The following is a 23,948-nucleotide window of genomic DNA, read 5'->3' on the forward strand; positions in this document are numbered from 1 at the left end:
ATCTCTCTGCGTCTCATCCGCATACCGGCGGACGGGACTATAGCTGCAGGAGAGGTCATGTTACGGTGGATCCTGTTGCTAGGATACGTGTGGTCGCAGCCAGCCCGAGTAGAAAGATACTCGGGAGCTGGACCATCTCACATCGCATTATACATACTTGTTAACTGTTGTTGCTGCCAAGCCTTATTTTTAATCTTACTTAGCGGAGATTTCAGCGCTCACATTTGTAGCCAGATAGCTCTACTTGTCACACACACACAAGACTGGAATACAATAATTATGTAACCCATCATCATTAAAAACATGTCATATAAATAAATAAATCATTCGTTTTGAAATTATTTTCAATAAGGTGTACAGAAGACTAAGTAGTACTAGACAAACTAACTTGCAGAATAGTACGTAGATGTTATATAGTCATAGAGCATCTAATCACCCTTGTAAAGTTACAGGCATGTCTGTCATGGTCCTCCAGGACTGGTCGCATAGCCGATATAAAATTCACTTAGGCTGGGTCAGCATCCCGCAATGTAACACTGGCAAGCTACTGGGCAGACGTTTGGCCAAATTAACAGTCAAAATGGTGCAATTACGAGCATCACCACAACGCAAAACGAGACGAGTCTTATCAGAGCTTTTACACTCCCTTTGCATAATGTACCAGCACAAACCAACAAGCCATATTAATAAAGACATAGCATTTCCAGTATAATAAACTAAAAAGCTCATACAAGTTAATATGTTTTGTCACTTCCTGTCACAGCCCAAAAACAGGATAAGACCCTTAGGTTCACAGCTCTGGAGAGTAGCTTAGATCCTGGTCGGGTTCTAGCCCACCTGCTCCTTGGTTCCATGTAGAGCTTTTTTCTCCCCCCTTCCCTTCAGACAACAGGGCTGTGGTTCCTTTCCCCAAACTCCCCATGCGCCATGGTTCTGTCGGCAGGCAGAGCTGGCTGTCTCACTGCGACATCACCAGGCCACTTTGCTGACTAGTGGGGGGGGGGTGGGGTACAGCACCCATGTGTCTCGGCGATATGCAAAGGAGCGTCTTATCTGCCCCAAGGTGAGCTGGAGCGACATCATACTGCGATGTCCCATTTTTGGGCACTTCTATGTACCCGATCTTCTCAGTCGATATTTCTACTTCCACAATGTGCCAGCAGAGGACCAGTCAATGTAATATATACTGTATATAGAACAATAGCATACAAGCACACTACCCTGTGGTGAAGCAGACTGCCTGTACCCTGACTGTCTGTCAAACTGTCCCTGATGCCGCATGCACACCATATGTCTGGCTGCTTTGTTCCCCTTCCGTGGCTGTAGCGTGTTGAGGTGCAGTCAGTGACGCTCCATAAACCATCAATGCGAAAAACACATTAAGTATCATGCATGATGAATTACATGTGTAAACAAATGGTTTACTGGCTGATATTTAATATGTCGTCATAAATGATCACAGATAACCTGTCACTGTAGACAGGCTTTGAATCTGAAAACGGACGGAGGGAAAAACCAGAGGGAATCAAAAACAGGGGGAGAGGAAATGAAAGAGCAATGAGGGAGAAGTAACAAACTGATCTAAAGTTCCCAGGTCCCCCTCAGCTGGACAAGAGGCATCCCAGTGTCTATACTGGTCCCCGAGATGTTTAACTGCAGCTCGGGGTGCAAGCTGAAGCCTGAATCCTTCCAGATGCTGGTGTATTCTGAATGATGAGAAGAAACATCTTCATACACTACAAACAGAAGACTGGACAATGAGGTTTCTCATCTGAGTGCTGACGTTATTAAAAATCAATAAAAGAACATTCATGAAGTGCATGCATGATTTTTAACTCATGGAGATCAGGCATTACCGCGATACAGCATTAAAAACCCAGAACAATGTCTGCCTTGTGTTCTTCATGTCAGTTACAGTCCAGCAGCTACACCCAGCTGATCAGCAGGCGAGTTTCACTCGCTGCTGGGGGCTGACGAATTCCCGCCTTGGCCACTCTCCCCATCTTCCTGTTCATCGCCGTCCTTCATGAAGAGCAGCGGGAACATCCCCAGGAGGCAGCCGATCGTGACCCCGATGGCTTTGCCCTGTGGAACACCAGGACGTTACAGCCATCGCCAGGGACATTATTCCCGTTCACCGTCGGGGAAATTTACGTCTAGTTTGCCAGTTTCATTGCTCATGGTGAGAAAACTCAAGCTTTCTGTCTTTTGACTGACACATTTACTTATCTGGTAAAATTTTTATGCAGTGCTGGTCGGTCAGTTTCTGAAGCAATTGGGGTTAAGGACCTTGCTCAAGGACCCAATGGTAAAATCACTCTGCCAGTCATAGAATTTGAACTGGTGACCTTTCGGTGTCTGGAAACTTACTCTGAGGTCACCAATGAGATTGGTGTCACCCAACCCATTCCTTGGGGACCCCAGATGCTCCACATTTTTGCTCCCTCCCAGCCAATTCAAGGACAACGAATACCTGGTACGGGTGTGTTGGGAGCTGGGAGTGTCTGAGGTTTCCCGAGGACTGGGTTGGGAAACACTGCCCTGTGTGTGAGGTGGAGATGGGGATGGAGGTTGAGGTTGAGGTGGGGATGGGGATGGAGGTTGAGGTGGAGGTGGGGATGGAGGTTGAGGTTGAGATGGGGATGGAGGTTGAGGTGGAGGTGGGGATGGGGATGGAGGTTGAGGTGGAGGTGGGGATGGAGGTTGAGGTTGAGATGGGGATGGAGGTTGAGGTGGAGGTGGGGATGGAGGTTGAGGTGTCTTACTGTGGGGTTGATGGGCTGACTCACCGTGTGGGAGCTCACTCTGGTCTGCCACATGTCTGCCTGCTTGGGCGTCAGATCCGGGATCTGCATGCCAAGCCTGTGCGCTAAGGCTTCCACGTAGCCTGCGAGGCTAAACACACACCAACATCTGCTAGCGCGCTGCTAACGAGCCTCCATGCTCCAACACGCCGCGAACGAAAAGGTCGAGCGTCTCCCGCTGGACAAGAGACCGCGAGGCTAAACACACGCCAATGTCTGCAAGCCGTCATAGCTACACACACAGCTTGTTTTTATTTAGGGAAGTTCAAGGAATGTAGGAGAAGCAGATGGAAGTCGGAGTGGTTGCACTTGAACACCCCCGACTGAACAAGCTAACACTCAGGAGCCCCAGCCTGATGCTAGCAGATGGCGGCTTCCGCTAGCTTAGGGGGGCCTGGGTGACGGGGAACCACCAGCATCAAAATACTGAGACGTTACAGCGATAGAGCTGCCTGTTTTGAACTATATATATCCTTGTTTGCAGCCATTCATTTTCCATAGGTGCTAGGGATACTAGCTAGGAAAATCTGCTCACTGACATTCATAGATCTAAACAGAAATAAGAGGGGAGAATCTTACTTCTCCCTCGCTGAGTGCGGACTGTAGTGGTTCTGGTCCTTGGTAAGCTTTAGTTCCTGCTGAACGTGACTAAAGGTTCCACTAAAAGTGTCTCTCTGTCGAGAGCTGCTCACAGAAGTACCAGAAAGCCAGACACTTACCCAAGGCCCGCCAGATCCGACACCAGGTTCCCGAGGGCGGCCGCTGTAAATGAGAGAGACTTTCATGGATCCCTGCGCGACTTTGAAGCGAATCTCATCCACACAACCGCCAACCAATCGCGGCTGCAGCCTTAGGATGCATCAGTGTGACATCATTGGCTTCCGCCATTCATGGTTTGTTTTCTCACTGCTCATCACGTCACAGATGAGAACGAAGAGATGTGTTCACAGTTTAGATGCTCTGGGTAGCAGCAGCCTGTGCAGGGAACATGCTGAGATCCCAAGTCCGCATCATGGTCTAAGCATGGATCATTAACCCGACGATGCCCAGTAGCCGGGTTCGAGTCCCGTAATCATTCACAAACATTTATAAGTCTAATACTATAAACCTCAAAGGAAAGTCCTTTTCCACCAGAGTTTTGAGGAACTTTTGGTTTCAATAATAGGTCTTGTTTGCTAAATGCTAATTCTTCCCTAGTAAGCTGCGGACCTCATCCCCTCCCGTATCCTCATTAGATTACCGTCATGTAATACATCGCGTCCCATTGTAACAGCCATAAGTGTGATGCGTGCGGCACTAACACATGATCTCACGTTAGTTTTTTTTGACTCCATACTCTTCACTCACATCCTTTAACCAAAATGCAAGCATTACTGGTCCAGGTCAGAAAGAGAACCATCTAATGAGAGACACCGGGCTGTGGTGACACCACACTCATGTTCCTGCAGACGTTAAGGTCGTCCCACTGGCCTCACCAGCACTCGACAGGCAGAAAATGTCCCTCCGCTCCGCTATGTTTTTAATTTCATCACACTGGATGCTCTTTTGGCTTCGAGCTTATAAATAGTCACCAGGAGCACATTTCACTTCTGCGTGCTGCCATGGCGACCTGCTGCCCCCTGTGGTCCTCACGCCTACCTGCCATGGTGGAGAGCCCAAACACCACTCCGATGGACAGCTCGATCTGCGTTCCCTGCAAAGAAACGCAAGGCGATCATGGTCCGGAACCCGGCTCACACTGCAGAGCTCCTGCCCTCTCCCTGCTGCTCAATCCAGAAGTCTGAGCCAAAATTAAACCCAAATTGTCACATAGTGTCACCTGGTTTGCCTTTACTCTATTCATTCTTGACTCACATTTCCTATACGACTCTATTTGCTACAAATAGTGCATCTCAATACCCTTAAATTCTTTAGAAACCTTAAGAAAATTTGTTACACAGTGAGCAAGATGCTTGGTAATACAACAGCACGATAGTCACCGTGTCTTACATTTAATTAAGCACATGCATTCACCAAAACTCCGTAGCTATACCTTCTAAATTAGAAGTCATGTTCGAAATAGGCTTCAAAGTATTCATTCTGGACTGAAGTGCAAACATTTATTGGAAACGAGACAGGACTGTATACAGACAAGGAGGGTCTCCTTACTGCAGCGATCATGATGGCGTTGTCTAGGAAACCGAATCCAACGAAGGGAATGGCATTATGCAAAAGTACTGCATGAAAAAGAAAAAAAAAACCACAAAGTCTAACTAACAACACTACATCAGTGATTGCAGAAACTTCCAGTACCCTGATAAGTGCAATTACCATGCACTGTTTTACTTTTGAATAATTCTCACTGGATTAAACAAAATCACTGATGCACAGTGGGGTATCAAAACCATGTTTTTCACTGTTTAAATTATAGCATATTTGACCACAGTTATCCCATAATGAACATGCATGCAGTTTAGTGGCTATGAATAAATTAATTAGCTTGTTTAAACAGCTTCTGGAGAATCTCTGAACAGTTTTCAAGCTAATGAAAAACACCTCATTAAGGAGGTGGTGGTCGTCACACAGAAACGTTCTCTCTTCACTCTTAATGGTCGTACAGATCCTGCAGTGACCGACACCAGAGACCCCAGGTCTGCTCCAGTGGCAGAGAACAGAAAATGAGGGACTTGTAGATGGTGAGACAGAGTGTTTATAGCGAAAGACCAGGTACCTCACCGTATCTGAGCTGGGCGCCGGTCGGAGGTGCCGCTTCCAGTTTCTCTGAAAGATAAAAGGAATAAAACACGCCGTCTCACCTAAAGAGTGCCACTATTAAGCCTTGCAGGCAGGGTTAGGTAATACAGGCACACAGAGACAGCCGGCAGGGGCTTTTCACAGCTGAAGGGCATCTCCTTTCCACCGCAGCTTTGATAAGCGCCTCGTCTCAGGATTAGAGCGGGAGCTGAAAGCCACTGGCGCCAGTGGCAGTGAGACGCAGCGGGTAGAGGAACCTCTGCCTCCAAGACATTAAGATGTTAGGCGTCGTGATCAGTTCAGACCAGGGTTATTGTTAACGAAGAGTAAAAGAAAACTTTTTTGTAAACTGAAATAAAATACTAAAAAACTATAAATTTCTTCTGAAACAAACCGTTTCTGTTACAGTTTTTAACACTAATTAGCTAAAGCAATAATTTGTTTCTTCCCTCCTTGATGGAAATCATTCAAAACACACACAATCCAGTATTGATAGGTTTGTACCTGGAATGCGTTTTGCCCATTTTGAAGACTTTATTACATAATATGTACTGTGTATTCATGCAGGATTCTCTACAGGTACATAAATAGGACAATGCTTTACCTTAATTGCAGCTTAATGCATTGATTACACATTCATAGCACATTAATAAGCAGTATGTAAACATCTTAAGATACCTTAACAGCTTTAGTAAACCTTAACATCATACAATTGTTATAATCATAATTTATTCATGTATATTAAGGCTGTTGAGGTGTGTTACGATGTTACATGCTGCTTAAGAATGCTCTATGAATGCATTATGAAAGTGCGGTAAATGTAAAGAGTTACCTAAAATAGCTCCACAACTTTAAATCTAAAACTTAAACTGAAAATTAAAAAAATTACACAGAAATATATCTTTAAAAATGAATAAAAGAGCAGACTCAGGCTGGCGAACATGAGCTTCATATCCATGGGAATTAATGAAGGCTTTCTATTAAACTAAAGGGATTTCGACTGAGGACTGCTTGTGTATCTGCTTTGAGGAATTCATAATGTATTAGTAAGAAGGAAAACAAGCGTTGGGTTATTTAGCACAAATGTGTTAAGGCTGACCCTGGTCAATAAAGACACAAGCTTTCTGGCCCTTTGAGTTAACCAGGAACAATAATGAAGCCTTTAATTCAAAGAGTGACCAGTGAAGGCCAGTAAAGCAAGACGTCAGCGTACAGATCCCACTGGTTCATGTCTGCGTTCAGACTCCCGATGGCTGAGTTAGAACCCAGCTGTTAGCTCACAGCTATTCCGAGTCACAAAAACCACCATAATTACATACAGCAGGCACCCAAGCAGAGTTAATGAGTCACGTCAGGTTCTCCGGCCTAATTAGTAGAGAGATTTCCTCGAGACGCTGAGAAAGATCCACCCAGAGTTAAGATCGCATGCGGTTTCTCAGCAAGAATGTGACAAGGCTCCCTGCAGCAGTGGTACGGACTCCTGGGGCGGAGCTGAAACTCTGTTATCTAGCTGCCGCTCATCAGAGACGTGTGGAATCAGCAGCCGACGTCTGTCTCCTGTCACTTGGATGATCAAGCTCTTTGAGCAGCCAAACGCAGCAGCTTCAGAAACTGCTGAAGCTAAGTGCTAAGGAAAGGCTGGGCCCCCTCGGGCTTCCTCAGCTTCCCAGAAAGCCTTAGGGACACCCTCGCCGCTAGCAGAAATATCGCCTTCTTATGCCAAACTGTCTGGCTACAGCTTCAGATTTTACTTGCAAAAAGGCTTTTGCTTGATGCAGCAAACTTGGGAAAAGTGCATCACAGGTGAAGCACAAACGCATGAGCCAGCTGTCAGTCTTGGTCCATCTGAAGCCGTGTTTCATGCGGAAACACTCCTCCCTGAGTGATAACAAGCTTCTGTGATAACAAGCCTTTGATTAAACTCACTGCTGAGGACTCTTCAGCAGAGACAGCCGCACACAATGTTTACGGTCTAATGGAGAGGTATTCACTATTATAGTGATTTAATGTGACAGAAATTAGCGTGTTTCTTACAGTACCCTCGGGTTTTGCTGTGTCGAAGACAACGATAGTGTGTGGTTTGCTAATAGCCTACAATACACTATAATAAATGACACTTCTGAGGATTGCTGCATTGGCAAAAGAATTTATTTAGAATGCAAAACAAAAATGTTTCCTGGATTCCTGCCATACAGCTGGTCTCAGATCCATAAATGACAGAATGAGACGGGGTTTGACTTAGGCAGCTGCACACGAGCGGGACAGAACTGGAAGCCAGCAAGCTAATGGGCCCCCATCTGACATCACCTGGAAGGGGAATCTGACTCCATCCCCCACACAGCAATTAAAGCCCATCAGGGTATCAATTAGGCAAAGGAAAACAGGCACATTCTCAGGAGCGCCTGGCGATGTGTCACAGTGCCACTCCGATTTCACACGAGCAGGAATGGAGCCCAGGCAGGATGGTGAGGAGGGAACAAGGCAGGGAGGTGGGAGATGGGAACCAGGGAGGCAAGGCACGGGGGCTATAATGCACGGGGATACAAGGGAGAGGAGCTCTAGTGCACGGGGGATGCAGGGCACAAGGGCTGTGGTTCATGGGGGGGATGCGGGGGGGGGGGGGGCTGTGGTGCACAGGGGAGACACTATGTACTCTGTTCATCAGCTGCAGAGGCAGGAAGACACTCTTCAGGTGACGCAGTAACAGCAAGTCGCTCTCTGGTGTAGCGGGACACTGGGGAGGGAGGGCAGACACAGGTGACTGAGGGGAAGGAGGAATGAGACAGACAGTATACAGCTGGCTGTGCAAATGGGCTCACATGCCTCAGAGCAGCTGGGGGGGGGGTGTTCAGGGGTGGACAGGATAGACTCAAGTTAGCAAAATGATCACTGAACCCTCCCTTATCCTCTGGAATTCCAAGGGACGTTTCAAGTTTCTCAGATGCCCCCCTGGTTCAGGCAACCCTCCAAACACACACACACACACACACACTCACTCACACTCTAACCAGAACTGACAGCTCGCAGGTCTGATTATGTCACCAATCACCTCACCCCCATGCAAACAGAGGACCCCACTAGACCAGAAACTACCCAAATCCAAATCCAGACACAGTGAAAGTAAACAGGCAGCATCTGATCACTGCTGACTTGATTGGTTCACATGCAAAAACACTCGTTTGATGTCATACTCCGTCTTTATGTTTACTGTGGTACAGATGCAACCTTTTAAAGAAATATTTCACAGTATTAATTAGTTAATGAGCTGAACACACCGACTGCATCTGGACAGAGCTACCATAATAACAAGGACTACAGAAGGCTGGAAATTGCAGTGGAGGACCAGTGGTGCCCAGAACACTAATCAGTTGACATCCTGACAGCGCCCCACTCAGGAGGATGCAGGTCCTGCAGCCTAATGATGTCCTTCAGTGCTCCCTGCACTGACATACCCAACAATGACAGCAGACATGTGATACTGCTGGCTGGGGAGAGGGACGGCACCCCCACTACCCACATATAAAATCAAGGGCCACAGCTGCCACCTTATGTCAGTCAGGCTTGAGCTGGGGGGGGCATTTCTGCATGAAGCGTTGTAGTTGTGGGGACAAGGCTGCAACACAACCTACTGGAACCTGACGGCCTCTAGGAGCTTCCAGCAGTAAGTAAGCAGACAGAAAACATGCAGCAGCTTCCTGGGAAGAAATCTTCAATATTGTACTAACTCCCTTCCAAAAAAAAACCCCCACTGCGAAATAAACACTTCTCTGCAGAAATGGAGAAAGGGGAAGCCAACTAGGGGTCTCCCGAAAGCCTAGTTACTGCATAAAATTACTTAAGTTTACGGTCTGCTTACATGTCAGAAAGTGAGAATACAGGCACCTTAGAAAGAGCACTGCGTGCATAAATAACCCGGGCCGGCTGGGGCGGGTGTGGCACGATGGACATAAACGACAGGGTCATTAAAGAGCACCGCGCATTTCACACACAGAGAACCGGCATATTACAGACAGCGTACGAATATATATATATCCCCCTATTATGCTAACGTTTGCATTATACGGCGATACCCGCTCCGTTTCTCTAAGTTTTTTACTTTAAAAAAAAAGAAACGGAGCGGATATCCCCGTATAATGCAAACGTTAGCATAATATATAGGCGAGAGTTTGATAATTGAACTTAAATAAAGGTCTTTTTATTGGAAATGAATGAATGAAGCCAAGTTAAATATCGGGGATACACGTCTCCCCCGTCCCCGCGGTTCCTACGCCCCTCTATACAGCACTATTAGCATTATCCCAGTACTTAATCATCTCCTCCAATGTTCAACAACTTCGCCTACAAGATATTTTGCATCACGGCTGGATTTAATCCAACAGAGGAACCTTTCAACGCTATATTAAAATGCAAGACAATAAAAACGGATTATTTCAAGGCTCGCAACATTGCTGAAATGTGAATGATAATTACCGTAAAAATAAAAAAAACCTTGGGTTTAAACAGCAGTACACACACTTTCCAGCGCGGTGTTTTTTTTACATTGACGTTACCTTTATGTTTTATCAATATTTTATTTTACTTTAAAGGTGCCCAGAGCTTTTACCCTAATCTGAGTTTTATCATTTTATATTATTATTTTACCTTGCGCGATTGCCATGGACTCGAAGCGGTGCAGCTCCCGCAGCAAACACGCCCGCTCGCTGGCATGGAGACTGTAGATGAAGTCCCGGGCCCCCGGCGCCGTGTTCAGCGGCTCCATGGGCTCCTTGGGCGGATGCGTGCCTCGGTTACGGCGCTGTACCGGCTGTAGGGGCAGTGCGGCGCTCCGGTGGAGCAGCGTCCACAGCACCCGCGTCTTCGAACCGGTGGCCGGTCGCAGGGCTCCCCGCAAACCAGGCAGCATCGCGTTTCTTTGCTTAGTTTCTCGTATTAAAAGTTGCCAGGAACAAAAAAACAACCTAGAAGTTAATGGGCTGAAATACAGGTCACTCGGCTCTCTTGGTATTTAGTTACCGCTGTTGATTGCTCAGTAACTCACAGAATAATGATCCGGCCAGACTATGAAGGCGATAAACCGGAGGCAAGTCACCCGAAAGAGATCTGCATGGTTGGGGATCCAGGGACATACTGCGCAAGTTCACACGGAGACCGGGATAACGTACAGAAATGATCAGAAACCGCAAATAGCCCACATGCACGCCGATTCCACCAGTGATAATGAAAATAACGATGATGGTTATTAATGCCTCTGCACTTACAAACACTGAAACGGACATGCAAACGTGCGGATGTTTTCCCAGTGATCCGCCCGTTCTCACACCATCAGTATCATTTCCATGTTTTCTTCTTTGGTACAGTAGTTTTTAATATAGATTTCATTTTAAATATATCCGCTCCTTTGAACGTTTCCCGCTGGATCCGGATCGGAAGCCCTGCTCACTCCGGGGGAATGACGGTCAGCCCGCTAACTAACTATATTCGCTGTTTTTCTACTCGTTTAAATACCCCTTAAATACCAAATTTTTGCACTTTATGTCAGTACTATTGAAGCCGCATCTTCCCGCCTTTCAGTAGAAACTTTTAACATCCCGAGTCTGGGGACGCACGTGCCCATTAACGTCATGACGTCGTTTTCATGTCCCCGAGTGTGATCGCCCGATTTCGGCTCCTGTGCTGTTTCCCCGCGCCGGATGCGTGACAGAATGACCGGACTCTGGAAACATACTCTCACACGGACTTAAATACACAAGACTAATTAACACAACTAAAGACACTGATGACACGGGGATTCCGCGCGAGGTAGCGAGGGGGGCGTGGCATACGGGAAGATCGGCACGAGCAGGGCATGACACATACCTACTTATGCATGTAGATCTGAGTATCCTTAAAATGATGCTGAATAACCACTTAAGAACATTTCAAATTTCAAACAGCCGTTCCTAAGTAGAGGAGCGTCTGTAATAACATGAAAGTGGCTGAATCGCGCCACCTGCTGGTAAACAACAGACACCAGAAACACACACCCGAAAACGGAACCGAAACCGTGCCAGTGTTCCTGATTAAAACAGAGGAGACCCGTGCAAAATGTAACTATACTTAAAGTATTTAATAGCATATTTTGTTTTTGGCATTTTGGTCTTTGCTGTCATTCATTTGCTAAAACGGCTGTTAACATTTAATAAATATTATGAAACAAATTTAATACCAGTTAATACATCTCAATGTGTCCTATATGCTTTCTCGGGAAGGTTCTGCGCGCACGGTGACACTGCTGGATAAGCCGGTATGGTCAAACATATGCATAAATGGTTTCTCAGTTTATACTCTATGGTATCACATAATATTTTATCTAAGTCTGAATTACAAAGACACAATGACAATTAACCAAGGCTCAACTGAAAAATACTGGGTGGATTTTTTTTCCTGCATAACTAAATCTCAGCAGGGATACATGATAACAGCTCAGTGCTGCCCCCTGCTGTAGAGGGTTAGTTTACCATCTGCAGTCTGGCACACTGGGTAAAGGAACCCAAACTAAAGGCACTTTGGGAATGAGGAAACAATACAAGAAAAAACACAGCGAAACACGACACCAGTTCAACAAGGCAGGCAAATAGGCAGGTTTCCGTACAGGACCGACAACGCACATTGCATAGCTGTGTCTTCTAGGAAAATGCCTCTGAATTTAAATGACCAAAAACTTTTTATTTGTTACAAGTATTGTTCTACAAAAAATGTCATTCGTTTTGGTCATATAATCAAATAAATTACTGATACAGAGCATTTACAGAGACATTTACAACAGAGTTTCTGAACTCCAATTTCATAAAATGATGTAACTTCATGTTACATGATGACCGACACCATGATTGGAGAACAAACTAGAGAACGGGAACAACTTCAGCCAGGAAGAAAGACGAGCTGCAGAAAGAGCCATTCTGCTGATCCACCATCCCGCTAAACACACAGATGAAAACCATCTGTTTAATTCATCATGAAGCAAAATCACCAGGATGTGGGATTTCATTTACATAATCCATTTAAGTGACCAAAAAGATGAGCTCACCATTGATTAAAACCTCCAGTAATCACAATCCTTCATTTCAGAATGAAATAAAAATAGCCTTTCCCCTGATAAGGGTTACCTAACTATAATTACTGAAACTGTGGTAGTATGATTTTGTTTTTTTGTTTATTGTTTTTTTTTTTTTTTTAGAAAAATAAAACAGTCCTCTAATAGCATGTAGTCATATCAGGAGGATCATGTTTCCTCTCCTAGTCTGGGTGATTTCAGCATTTGGAGAAAATACTTCATACATCAAGTTCCAATCAAAGCTCAATATTCCTCTACAGGACCACTGGCCGTTCTCAGTGACAGTTCTCAGGAGCAGATGAATATACCTGAACATCCAAGGCGCTGCGTTACCCCACGAGAACTAACTGTTGATAAACCGACTCATTCCAAACTACTCATTTCAATATAAACTCCTTTCTTTAGTTTTCTTTTAAGATTATTCTAAGTTACTACATGTACAATAATGTACACAATTTTAGCAAGGTCGCACAAGAGACCATTAGTAATCACGAGAGGTATATGAAAGGTTACAGTAGAATGTGTCACATCGTGTTAAATCCAGACCCCCGTCAACTGACTTCAGAACGCTGTCAGTTTAAGGACGGCTCCCTGTCCAGTTTCAGAATGTGGTCCCGTCACAAAAATATTTCAGCCTTCACCTTTGCTTGGGAAAGAATCACAAGGACCAACATGCTGCTTATAATAGATAATCCCCCCCCCCCCAAATCCCTTAGAGGGAGCAAGAGGGAGAAAACAGCATCATCCCCGAAGCTCAGGAATATTTCTGGTTCTGGACGTTTTGGGCTCCCCAGTGTACAGCAGAACATCAGCCATCATCACTGTAACCTCCATGAGCCCTTGGAAAGCAAGCAAACATTTCAGAGAAAAGAATCAATCACATGGAAAAAAAAACACACACACACACACACATACACACATATCCCTGATGTTTAAATTACAACGTCCTGGTCATTCGTCGCTGGAATCCGTGTCGTCATTAATATAATCTTCCTCCATGGGCATGCCGCCGTTCTTGGCTCCCCACTCTTCCTCGTCGTACTCGATGCTGTCGTTATCCTCCAGCAGCTCGCTGTCACTGTCAGGGGCCGCGGCCGCCGCCTCCGCAGCGATGCCCTCCACCTCCCTGGGTTCCGCTAGCCTGCCCGCGCCATCGTCAGGGGCGGCGTAGCCGTTGTTGTTGGAGAAGGCGGCGGTGTCTCGCGGCTCCTCCTCCACGTAGACCTTCTGGTGGCACATGGGGCAGGTATCCTGGATGTAGAGCCACTTGCGCAGGCAGAGCGCATGGAAATAGTGCCGGCATGGGGTGACTCGAGCAGACGAGACAAACTCCTGGTAGCAGATGGCGCAGACATCCTTGATGGCGTTAAGCTGGACGCCCTTTACCTCGGGCAGGGAATTCATCTTCTTGACGGCGGTGCGCCGGTTGATGAACGTCTTCCACCCGTTCTTGGCCTGCAGGTAGATGTTGAAGTAAGCATGCAGACACATCATGCAGGCACGGATCTTGCTGCCGGACTCGAACATCATGGTGTAGGCCCCGTTCCCGAACATGATGACCCCGAAGACGAACTCGATGACGTTGCCAGTAGAGCGCACGTAGTACACGTAGTCGTCCAACTTCTCCCAGAGCACGCCGGAGTAGCCGTCCACCATGAAGAGCCCGTAGACCGTTAGCGAGACTATGACCTTGAGGCAAAGCTCCACGCAGAAGGCAGTGACGGCGAAGAGCCAGGTGCTGAGGGCATAGCGGTGCCAGAGCAGCACGCTGAGCAGGACGGGCAGCACGAAGAGGCAGAGCGACACCAGCAGCACAGGGAAGTGGCGCCGCATGGACGGAACATGAGAGGCGCTCAGGGACATGAGCACCGGGTCTGTCATGCCATGGATGAAGTGCAGGATGGCGGTGAGCAGCAGGCACATGTTCCGGCTGAGTCGCACCAGCCTCTCCTCAGGCTGCAGGCCACTGAGTCCTGTCTGGAGGGCTAAGATGAAGAAGAGGACGGGAGCCACGAAGCCGAGCCGCTTGTCCTCCTCCTCGGTGGAGCCGATGAAGGCCAGGATGCTGAGACCCAGGTAGTGTGCTATGGAGGAGATCACGGCGCTCATGCCCAGCACCGTGAGTGTCGAGTCGCAGCCGCTGATGATGAGGTTACTGACCAGATCCCAGAACACATCCCAGCTCAGGTAGCTGGGATCGCCAGTCTCGCTGCTGACCACGCGGACCACATAGACCAGGATGATGGCCTGGGCGGTCATGCGGGTCAGCCAGAAGACCCGGAGCACGTCCGGGAAGCGGATCCTCTTCCAGGTGTCCTCCAGCAGGAGCTGCACGCCGTAGATACGGTACATGTGCCGGACCAGCAGGTAGACGTAGCGGCAGGAGTAGTAGAACCAGCGTAGCTTGGCGGCTAGGTAGACAGCAGTGTTGAGGGCCAGGAGGAGCCCGGAGATGGTGGACACCAGTTGCCGCGCTTCCACTGGCAGCTCCACCACGAGCCCCCAGATGGGCACCGTGACGCTGAGGATGACAAAGGCGGCCGACACAGACTGGACGTTGAGCAGGACCGCGTAGCCGATGCCGAACATGAGCTGGACTATAGCCAGGCCGAGCCACAGGCTGGGTCCGTTCCTGGGGAGCAGCCTGTGGCCCAGGGCGGCCTTGTAATACGCGCCGTAAAAGTCTACGTGAGAGGTGGCGTAGTAGTTAATAAGGACTGACACCGTGCCCAAGAGCACAGCAAAGAACAAGGTGTAGAAGCGAAAGAGGGCTTTCTGGGACAGGGTGAGCACCATGCTGGAGCCCAAGATGCCTGCAGGAAAAAGAGAGCACACGAATAAAAAGTACAGTTCACAGCATGTCTCTGAGATTTTAACACCATTAATCATGTTTGTGAATGTAAATATTATTAGTGTAATATTTCACTAAATATCCCTAAGGCTGCCGACTGAACAAGCTCACAATCATTTCAAGTCTTTTGAAATCACATCTCTTGTGTTTCACTAAGGCAGCACAACACCGACGCCCACAGAGCCGTCAGAAAGGCTGGCAGGTGAAGCCTGAGGATGTGCATTTTTCTGTTATGGATCACTAGGCCAAACCAAAACACAATCATAACTAATAGCTTTCAGCTGACTGGGGAACAGACGCCATAATCCCTCATAAAGCTGATGGTAAACCACTAAGTTTGGTCACAGCAACGCGACCGCCTGTTAACCGACAGACCCACCGTCGGTGTAAACCGATGTCTTTGTCCATTTCGGTAATACGGAGCACGTCAGCCGTGATACTTGATAATATCAATACAAACACTGCTGCTTATGTGGCAGCCATTGTCATAAGGAATGGGTGTCATGGATAATGTTTACTTTGTTGTAAGAGAAACGCCCCTCTTAAACTCGGCGGCTGGTTAAGCTAACCCAACCCCACACGACCCCTCAGGTGACAGCTGACAGACGGCGGAGCTCCGAGTCCTCTTACCCAGGCACCGGAGGAAGATCCTCCCGGCCGTCACGGCCCATCCTGACGCGGGATCGCTGTAGCAGTTACAAATGGCGTCGATGATAAAGACACAGGGGACGCGGAATACGACGTCCAGTACGGCCATGGCCTGCTGCGTGAGCCGACCCTGGGGGGAAGCCATGGCGTCGGCCCCCCGTCCAGCGGCGAAGCCCGAAGCCGTAAAGCCCGTCACTCGGCTGGGTCCGTGCGGAACTCCGCCATGTCGGTCCCGCTGTTGCTATGCGGGAAACGCGGAAGTGACAACGGCGATCACGGCGCGTCCCGCCTCTGCGTCATCACGCCCGGCACGTCGCGCCGGTATTATTCACGCATAACAACTGCCAATTCACCCATTTAGAAGCCACATTATGGTCTGTTTGGGGCGCTTTTAACATAAATGAACACCGCAGATTACCTGTTAACGAATCTGTAAAATAACTTCTAGGCAAACTTTCTGGAGTATATTATGAAATATTTATTGCTGGCCTTCAATATTATGAATATATTACAGAGGGATACAATCCGCCATCGTCATATCATTCGGGACAAGAAACTCGACATTTAGAATATTTGTGTTATTATAAAAGTCTCAGAATTGAGAGTATTTTAAATCATGTAATGGAAAAACTACACTGTGTTGCAATAAATATATATAAAATCAATTGTCAGTGAAAAAAACTTTTGTCGTGTTGTTGAAAATAGTGTTGGCCATTTCCAAAGGGTCCTCTTCTCTAGTAGCTGCCATGATCTCCAGCACCTGACTGAAAATTGAAAAACACAGTTGAAGACCCTGTAATGAGAACCTACCGTGTCTTTTTTTATGAAAAGGGGGTTCGGGCTCCAGGAAGTGAACTTTCAGAGTACAAGTGTCAGAAGCCCTCCTATCCCCAGCCAGATTTCAAATAATTTGTCATTCTTAATAGCTTTTAGCATCCTTCAATTTCCTGAGGGAGGTATTATCCCAAATCCTCCTGAAAATGACTATTACACGATATGGATTACTCTCATCTAATGGAGAAAATAATTATGTGGGAAAGTGTGATTCTGAGATGACCCTCCAAACCCTACAATTTTTTTTATATGAGTGAATGTATGCTCAAATCAGCGAAGGTGTACGTGATTGTGTTTGGGTCATAATTGGCTGATACCAATAACAGGTAGCAAAATGATAATGGAGAAAATGTTTGGCAGGGTTAGGGTCAAGCTGCAGGGATGCCGTACATGATGTTACAGGGCTCGTTCCTATCCTTCACACAGTGCCCTGCCTCCCACTTCTTCTTGGTAGGAAAAGTGGTCTTGATGAACTTAGAGCCTGCATGCGTGTTCTTCACCCCACACCAAGGAGCATCTGTGAAAAACACAAGGATTGCTTTCAGGTCACGTGACTCTCCTGGTTCCTGTACAGCTGTCATAGTAAGGTGCTTTCAGGTCACGTGACTCTCCTGGTTCCTGTACAGCTGTCATAGTTGCTGCTTTTAAGTCACGTGACTCTCCTGGTTCCTGCACAGCTGTCATAGTAAGCTGCTTTCAGGTCACGTGACTCTCCTGGTTCCTGCACAGCTGTCATGGTAAGCAGCTTTAAGGTCACGTGACTCTCCTGGTTCCTGTACAGCTGTCATAGTAAGGTGCTTTAAGGTCACGTGATTCTCCTGGTTCCTGTACAGCTGTCATAGTAAGCTGCTTTAAGGTCACATGACTCTCCTGGTTCCTGTACAGCTGTCATAGTAAGCTGCTTTCAGGTCACGTGACTCTCCTGGTTCCTGTACAGCTGTCATAGTAAGGTGCTTTCAGGTCACGTGACTCTCCTGGTTCCTGTACAGCTGTCATAGTTGCTGCTTTTAAGTCACGTGACTCTCCTGGTTCCTGCACAGCTGTCATAGTAAGCTGCTTTCAGGTCACGTGACTCTCCTGGTTCCTGCACAGCTGTCATGGTAAGCAGCTTTAAGGTCACGTGACTCTCCTGGTTCCTGTACAGCTGTCATAGTAAGGTGCTTTAAGGTCACGTGATTCTCCTGGTTCCTGTACAGCTGTCATAGTAAGCTGCTTTAAGGTCACATGACTCTCCTGGTTCCTGTACAGCTGTCATAGTAAGCTGCTTTCAGGTCACGTGACTCTCCTGGTTCCTGTACAGTTGCCATACCGAGGCTCATGTTATTTCTACAGCTACCCATCAGTAACAATACTAAATTCCTAGTAGATTTTACTAAAAATATATATATTTAGATGAATAAAATATCATGTGACTCTCTCCAAGTCCGCAGTTTTCTAAGTCAGCGCCCCCACAAACGATGGCACCCTTGGGGGCTGCCTATGATTCCTAATGGGTTGACTGGCACTGGATGCTGGGATACTGGTCTGGAACGTTGAGCTTACCTGTCTCAATCATCAACCTTTCAGTCGGGATGGATTTCATTGCTTCAAGATTTGCTTCCGTCTTTAAAGAGCTGAAATTAATGACAACTGTTATTAATTATTAATAAAAAAAAAAAACACAATCACAATGAAACAGGTGGAGCAAACGATTAAGAAGTAACGGTAAAACAGTGAGAATAAACAAACAGACGACTGTGGGTGTGACTGATCAGGCCCCATACCAGCCATTGATCCCAATGTACAGGTCCAAATCGACAATAGCCGCTGCATCCTCTTTGCTTCCGTCAAACGAATGCACCTATGACAGCACACAGTCTTCACACATGACGTCTGTCACCAACATCTGGGCTGGATCCTCTAGGCTAAGCACTGCGCTCCAGCCCCAGTGAGACACATCCTTCTACTTTTGAGAATCACATTTCAACTGGCTGAGTCTTACCACCCCTCCGACACATCTGTCCCGGTTCCTCCGCATGATATCTGTGAGAGTATGATAAGAGGAGCGTTAGCCATCAGAGTCGCGGCTAGCTGAGGGCCCGATCTCCGCTGCGTGACGCTACCTAAGAACTCCTTGTGTGAGTTTCTGCAGTGGAGAAACATTGGCAGCTTAGAGTCTTCAGCAAGATCAAACTGCTTCTCAAAATACCTGCGAAAGACAAAATAAGGAAGCAGGAAATAAAACGCCAGGTTCCGGTGCATTCCATTATAAAATGAAAGAATAATTAAAGTAACTACAAGTGTCACTCAGGATTATCAGTTGGAAGACAGATAGATGGATAAGTAAATTATGCTGTCACTAACAGAAAACCACATGTCTGCAACCAGAAGGCTGTCGGTTCGAATCCCGGGGCCAGCTGATGCTGCCTTTGGGCCCCTGAGAAAGGCCCTTAACCCCCAGCTCCAGGGGCACTGCAGGCTGGCTGACCCTGCGGTGTGACCCCCAAAACCTGCACACGTCTGTGTGTCTTTTCTCTATGGCAGTGGTTCTCAATCCAGTCCTCGCGGACCCCCAGATGGTCCATATTTTTGGTTTCTCCCAATTCCCTGTGAGTTGGGAAAAAGCTAAAACATGGACCGTCTTGGGGTCCGTGAGGACTGGCTCGAGAAACACTGCTCTATGGGAAGGCAAAAGCAGGATTTCCCCATGGAGATGAATGAAGTGTCACTATTCTATATTTGATTAATGATATCCCAAAAAACAGGCAAAGTACTGGAACCAATCTGCCGCCAGAAAAGAGTGAAATGCTCATGCATGAGCAGGTGACACTCAATGACACTGACAATCACAGCAAGTTTCATTTGTCTTCTGCGGAACCATCTGCTTCAAAGTGTGGCTGCACCACACACCGAATCACAGCACACTGTAAACACCACACCAATACGGGCAGTATGAGGACTAACACAGATGTACATTTTGAACAATTTCATTAGGAAGCAATGATTGTCAACTCACATGAGCTGAGTCTCCTTTGGACAAAACTCCAGCCTGTCAAAATCTGAGTAGCAAACGAGGGGCAGGGTTAGACCATTCCAGCTTCTCTCCAGCATTGTTCGGAACTGAAAGCTGTACTATTTTGTAGTTATGCAGTGTACTGTATAATATACTATTTCTTTGTTATTTAAATGGACAAATTCATGCAGAATGAGCTAGCATGAAATTTTTCACAAAACAGAAACCTTTAAAAGCTTTCTGTGCATAAGATAAGTTAATGCAATGTAGTTAATTTCTCTCGTGGTGCTTGATAAATTCTCAGGATATTTAAATGAAATTTATATTTTTAATGTTGCTGGACACTGCACCTTTACGTTCCTTAACATGCTTGTACTTGAATTATATATTCTTTTATAATATTGTTTTTTTATTATTTCTGTAAAGCACTTTAAGTGACCTCTGTGTATGAAAATGTGCCATATTAATAAACTTGCCTTTCCTATTAAAGTGCTCAGTTTGAAGACTGAGTGAAATTATGCAGATACAGTATATTCCTCTGAGATTAAGCACTGACGTAATTCAAAATGAAACGTATCATTTTCAGTCAGCTAGTACGTAAAGCTCAGCCCTTAAGCTGGGCTGCTCTCCGCGAGCTGCTGTCATGGCAGATTCAGGAAGGGCTCTTTGGAGCGATCACGACGTTACCAAGGCCACACTCCCCGATGGCCACCACCTTGCCCCTGTTGGCCACGGCCAGGTCTCTCAGCGCCGTCAGGTACTGGTCCGATCCGTTCTGCTCAAACTCACTGCACCGGGTCGGGTGGCACCCCACCGTGCTGAAAAACTCATCTGACAAACCAGACAGACTCTTACAGCTCAACAATATCCAAAACCACCAGTAGTCTTAATTCAAAGGTGACCACAATGATGTTATTTACAAATAAAATCAATCACTAACAAATCAAACACTGGTCAATGCAGAGCGGGACACTGAATTTACCTCTACTTTCTGCCAGCGTCAAAGCTTCCCGACTGTCATCAAGGTTCCCGCCTGTGATCATTAACTGCAAAACCCAAAATATGTGATTTCTCTGTACAGAGAACAGATAGTCCAGTTAGACATAAGGATATTTACCTTCTTAACTCCAGCCTTGAAGGCTCTTTCAACAACCTGCATGAAATCATCTGCAAAACAGCAAATAAAAGTGGAAGTGGACTGACGATAGTTGGTTGGTTTGTTTTGAGTTAATTTCTTCTGATCTTTTCGTCAAATCTGCATTTGAGTCCGTTTCCTCTGGTGTCTGACGTCGCTGTTAGCGCGGGCGCACACACACACCATCAGTAATCACAACGTTATTACGCTAATTTCTTTATCAGGCTGGATGCTCACCTGGGTGTTTCTGAACTCCCCTGTAGATCCCTCGAAACATGGGATCTGTCAGGTTTATACCGATATCTGGGGAGAGAGGTTGACGCACAGACTTTTTAAACTGTAATTACAGAGCTACCTAATACACCAAGCTGAGTACCCTCTGTGAACCTGGGGGAGACCACCGTGTACCTCGCTGATATGCAAACTAATGGAGTGCTGTTAACATAATGCATTAAGTTAACATAACGCGTTTAGAACATCCTGGCTAAATCAGCATACTGTATAAAATGACCTCTGTACTGCTGCAACGCACTAAGAACTGAAGGACCGGCATCACACTGTGTGCACTCTTACCGATAAACTTAAAACTGGCCATTTCCACTCTGCACCTGGCAGTAGAATCCCCACATGCGTCCTTATTCCCATAATCCTCTAGCGGACCGTAAATCTTCGAGTAAAGGCGCAAAAATTAACTGCGCCATAGACATAAATGTGTCTATGAGCTGCGCATATCTGATGTAAGGTTATTATTATTTTGGTTATACCGCTGCAGTATTGAATTGACGCTCATGTCTTCTCTAGCGGACGTATTTAGCAGGTACATAAATGACCTAATTTTTCTGAGTCTACGCACACAAATACACACCTGAAGGACCTTCACCGGAATGTTGAGCATAGTAGACTCACACAGCATTGCCTGGAATGTCACAATTCTGCGGTCCAGCTGGAATGCCACCTCTCCCAGCAGTTGCTCCAGGTTCTTACAGGTCAGGTCTCTGAGTTAATTGGAAAATAAGTTTGTCCCTGGAAGTGAGTTAATAGATCACTGTAATGGTTACTGAATCCGCCCAAAAATGTATATCAAAGGCAGGATTGTTTGATGTTACATTTTTATATTAGTGGCATTGTAGCAATCAATTTAAATAGGCACATTCCTACCCAATATTTTGCAAAAATGTAACATATAAATTAATTATTCAATCAACCAATAACATGCCTACTTTGACTATGAACAACACATTGTTAAACTTTCAGTTGGGGTAATCTGGCCAATGAGAGAGCTTCCTTTGTCAGAGTCCCCTCCCCCAAGCCTCACCATTCCCATCTTCTGCAGATAACATGGTGACATTCTCATCTCACACCTCAGCAGTAGCAAACTAGATTAGGTGGATATGACTGAATGTATAATACAGTGTAGTTACATAAATTATCAAAGAACTTAATATCTGCATATGTGTATTTTTTTTATGTGTATATTATACGTTTTGTATGTGGTTTTGAAATGGTGCCGATCCACAAATTCGATTTGCACATCGCAGTTGTTTAATATCACTGGACTAATAATAAGTCCCATGCAGTCTGGTTTCAGACAAGGGCATAGTACAATTACGGCTGTAACCTCTGTTACAACTGATGTTATCACCGCATTAGATAATAAAAAGTCTTGTGCTGCATTGTTTATTGATTTATCTAAAGCGTTTGACACCGTTGACCATCATCTTCTTCTGCAAAGATTGAAAAGCATAGGTTTCAGCCGTACTGTATTAAACTGGTTTTCTAATTATCTGAGTGGTAGAACTCAGTGTGTGGCTGTAGACAACTTTATCTCTCCCTTTTTAGAAGTAATAATGGGTGTCCCCCAGGGATCAGTTTTGGGCCCCGTTTTATTTTCTATTTATATAAATAATTTAGGTATGGATTTAAGTCCTACAAAAGTTCATTTTTATGCTGACGACACAATACTGTACACCTCTGCATCATCATTGCGAGAGGCAGTGAGTTATCTACAGTCTGCTTTTAATCAGGTACAAAAATTCCTTTTAGGATTAAAGTTGGTTCTAAATGCTAATGAAACTAAATTCATGGTCTTTACTCGCTCCCATTTTCTTTCTGAATACACAATTTTAACGGAAAATGGTGCTCCAATAGAAAGGGTATCCTCCTACAAATATCTAGGTATTTGGCTGGATGATAAATTATCCTTTGGGGTTGTAACTCAATGGGACTTTCCTGGTTAAATAAAGGTTAAATAAAATAAATAAATAAAATAAAAAAAGAATTAATCAATATTAATAAAAAAAATAAAAATAACAAAAATAAACATTAAAATAATGATTTATATGTTTAGAGACTTAATAACTGTGTTAATTTAGTTATATGAAATATTTCAGACATACACTGCTAAAAAGCCATATGTAAATATTAAAATGTATGTGTATGATGCCAGATTGATTACCATGGGTGTGGTGAGATAGGTGAGGGTGTCCTGTGACGTCCTCATCCTGAGCCTTACTCCTGTGCAGGGAGCTCTGGTCTGAGGCCTACAGATGGTAAGGAGATAGGCTGTGTAGAAACATCCCAGTTTCACCACAGGGATGAATGAAGCACCTGTGTGCGTTGTGTTTGCTTGTATTTGTTACCTCTGGGATCTGGGTTCAGGTCTCCACCATGGCTCCATGTGTGTGGAGTTTGCATGTTCTCTCCATGTCGACGTGGGGTTTCCTCTGGGTATTCTGGTTTCCCCCCACAGTCCAAAAACATGCTGAGGTTAACTGGATTTACCAAATTGCCCATCGGTGTGAATGTGAGAGTGAATGGTGTGTGAGGATGTCCTGCGATGGGTTGGCGCCCCATCCTGG

At 45.9% G+C, this 23,948-nt stretch overlaps 3 protein-coding genes across 6 annotated transcripts; all 3 read right to left on the minus strand.

Annotated features, from left to right (window-relative positions):
• Positions 1 to 1,417: 1,417 nt before the first annotated feature.
• Positions 1,418 to 11,416, minus strand: LOC111852261 (transmembrane protein 65-like). 4 transcript variants are annotated; one of them, XM_023827950.2, is made up of 10 exons: positions 10,796 to 11,337; positions 10,576 to 10,664; positions 10,179 to 10,460; positions 8,191 to 8,271; positions 5,520 to 5,564; positions 4,953 to 5,020; positions 4,443 to 4,497; positions 3,524 to 3,566; positions 2,790 to 2,895; positions 1,418 to 2,085 (listed from the first exon to the last, which is right to left on the minus strand). In XM_023827950.2, the coding sequence occupies exons 3-10, from the start codon at positions 10,438 to 10,440 to the stop codon at positions 1,954 to 1,956; spliced, it is 792 nt and encodes a 263-aa protein (XP_023683718.1). In that variant the 5' UTR covers positions 10,441 to 10,460; positions 10,576 to 10,664; positions 10,796 to 11,337; the 3' UTR covers positions 1,418 to 1,953. The 4 variants fall into 4 exon arrangements, with proteins under 4 accessions (XP_023683718.1, XP_072561483.1, XP_023683710.1 ...); XM_072705382.1 differs by lacking the exons at positions 10,576 to 10,664; positions 10,796 to 11,337 and adding an exon at positions 11,398 to 11,416; XM_023827942.2 differs by having other exon boundaries at positions 10,576 to 11,337.
• A 208-nt stretch (positions 11,417 to 11,624) lies between these two features.
• On the minus strand, positions 11,625 to 16,406 carry rnf139 (ring finger protein 139). The gene is made up of 2 exons (XM_023827919.2): positions 16,112 to 16,406; positions 11,625 to 15,443 (listed from the first exon to the last, which is right to left on the minus strand). Exons 1-2 carry the CDS (start codon positions 16,272 to 16,274, stop codon positions 13,582 to 13,584), a joined length of 2,025 nt encoding a protein of 674 aa, XP_023683687.1. The 5' UTR covers positions 16,275 to 16,406; the 3' UTR covers positions 11,625 to 13,581.
• Positions 16,407 to 16,583: 177 nt separating this feature from the next.
• Positions 16,584 to 21,756, minus strand: tatdn1 (TatD DNase domain containing 1). Its single transcript, XM_023827931.2, has 12 exons — positions 21,664 to 21,756; positions 21,328 to 21,393; positions 21,073 to 21,122; positions 20,938 to 21,001; positions 20,643 to 20,786; positions 19,959 to 20,001; positions 19,066 to 19,151; positions 18,945 to 18,985; positions 18,727 to 18,803; positions 18,506 to 18,576; positions 17,354 to 17,480; positions 16,584 to 16,893 (listed from the first exon to the last, which is right to left on the minus strand). The coding sequence occupies exons 1-12, from the start codon at positions 21,683 to 21,685 to the stop codon at positions 16,791 to 16,793; spliced, it is 894 nt and encodes a 297-aa protein (XP_023683699.1). The 5' UTR covers positions 21,686 to 21,756; the 3' UTR covers positions 16,584 to 16,790.
• Positions 21,757 to 23,948: the final 2,192 nt, after the last annotated feature.

Source organism: Paramormyrops kingsleyae, chromosome 23 (assembly GCF_048594095.1).
Source record: "Paramormyrops kingsleyae isolate MSU_618 chromosome 23, PKINGS_0.4, whole genome shotgun sequence".
Taxonomy (NCBI): Eukaryota; Metazoa; Chordata; class Actinopteri; order Osteoglossiformes; family Mormyridae; genus Paramormyrops; species Paramormyrops kingsleyae.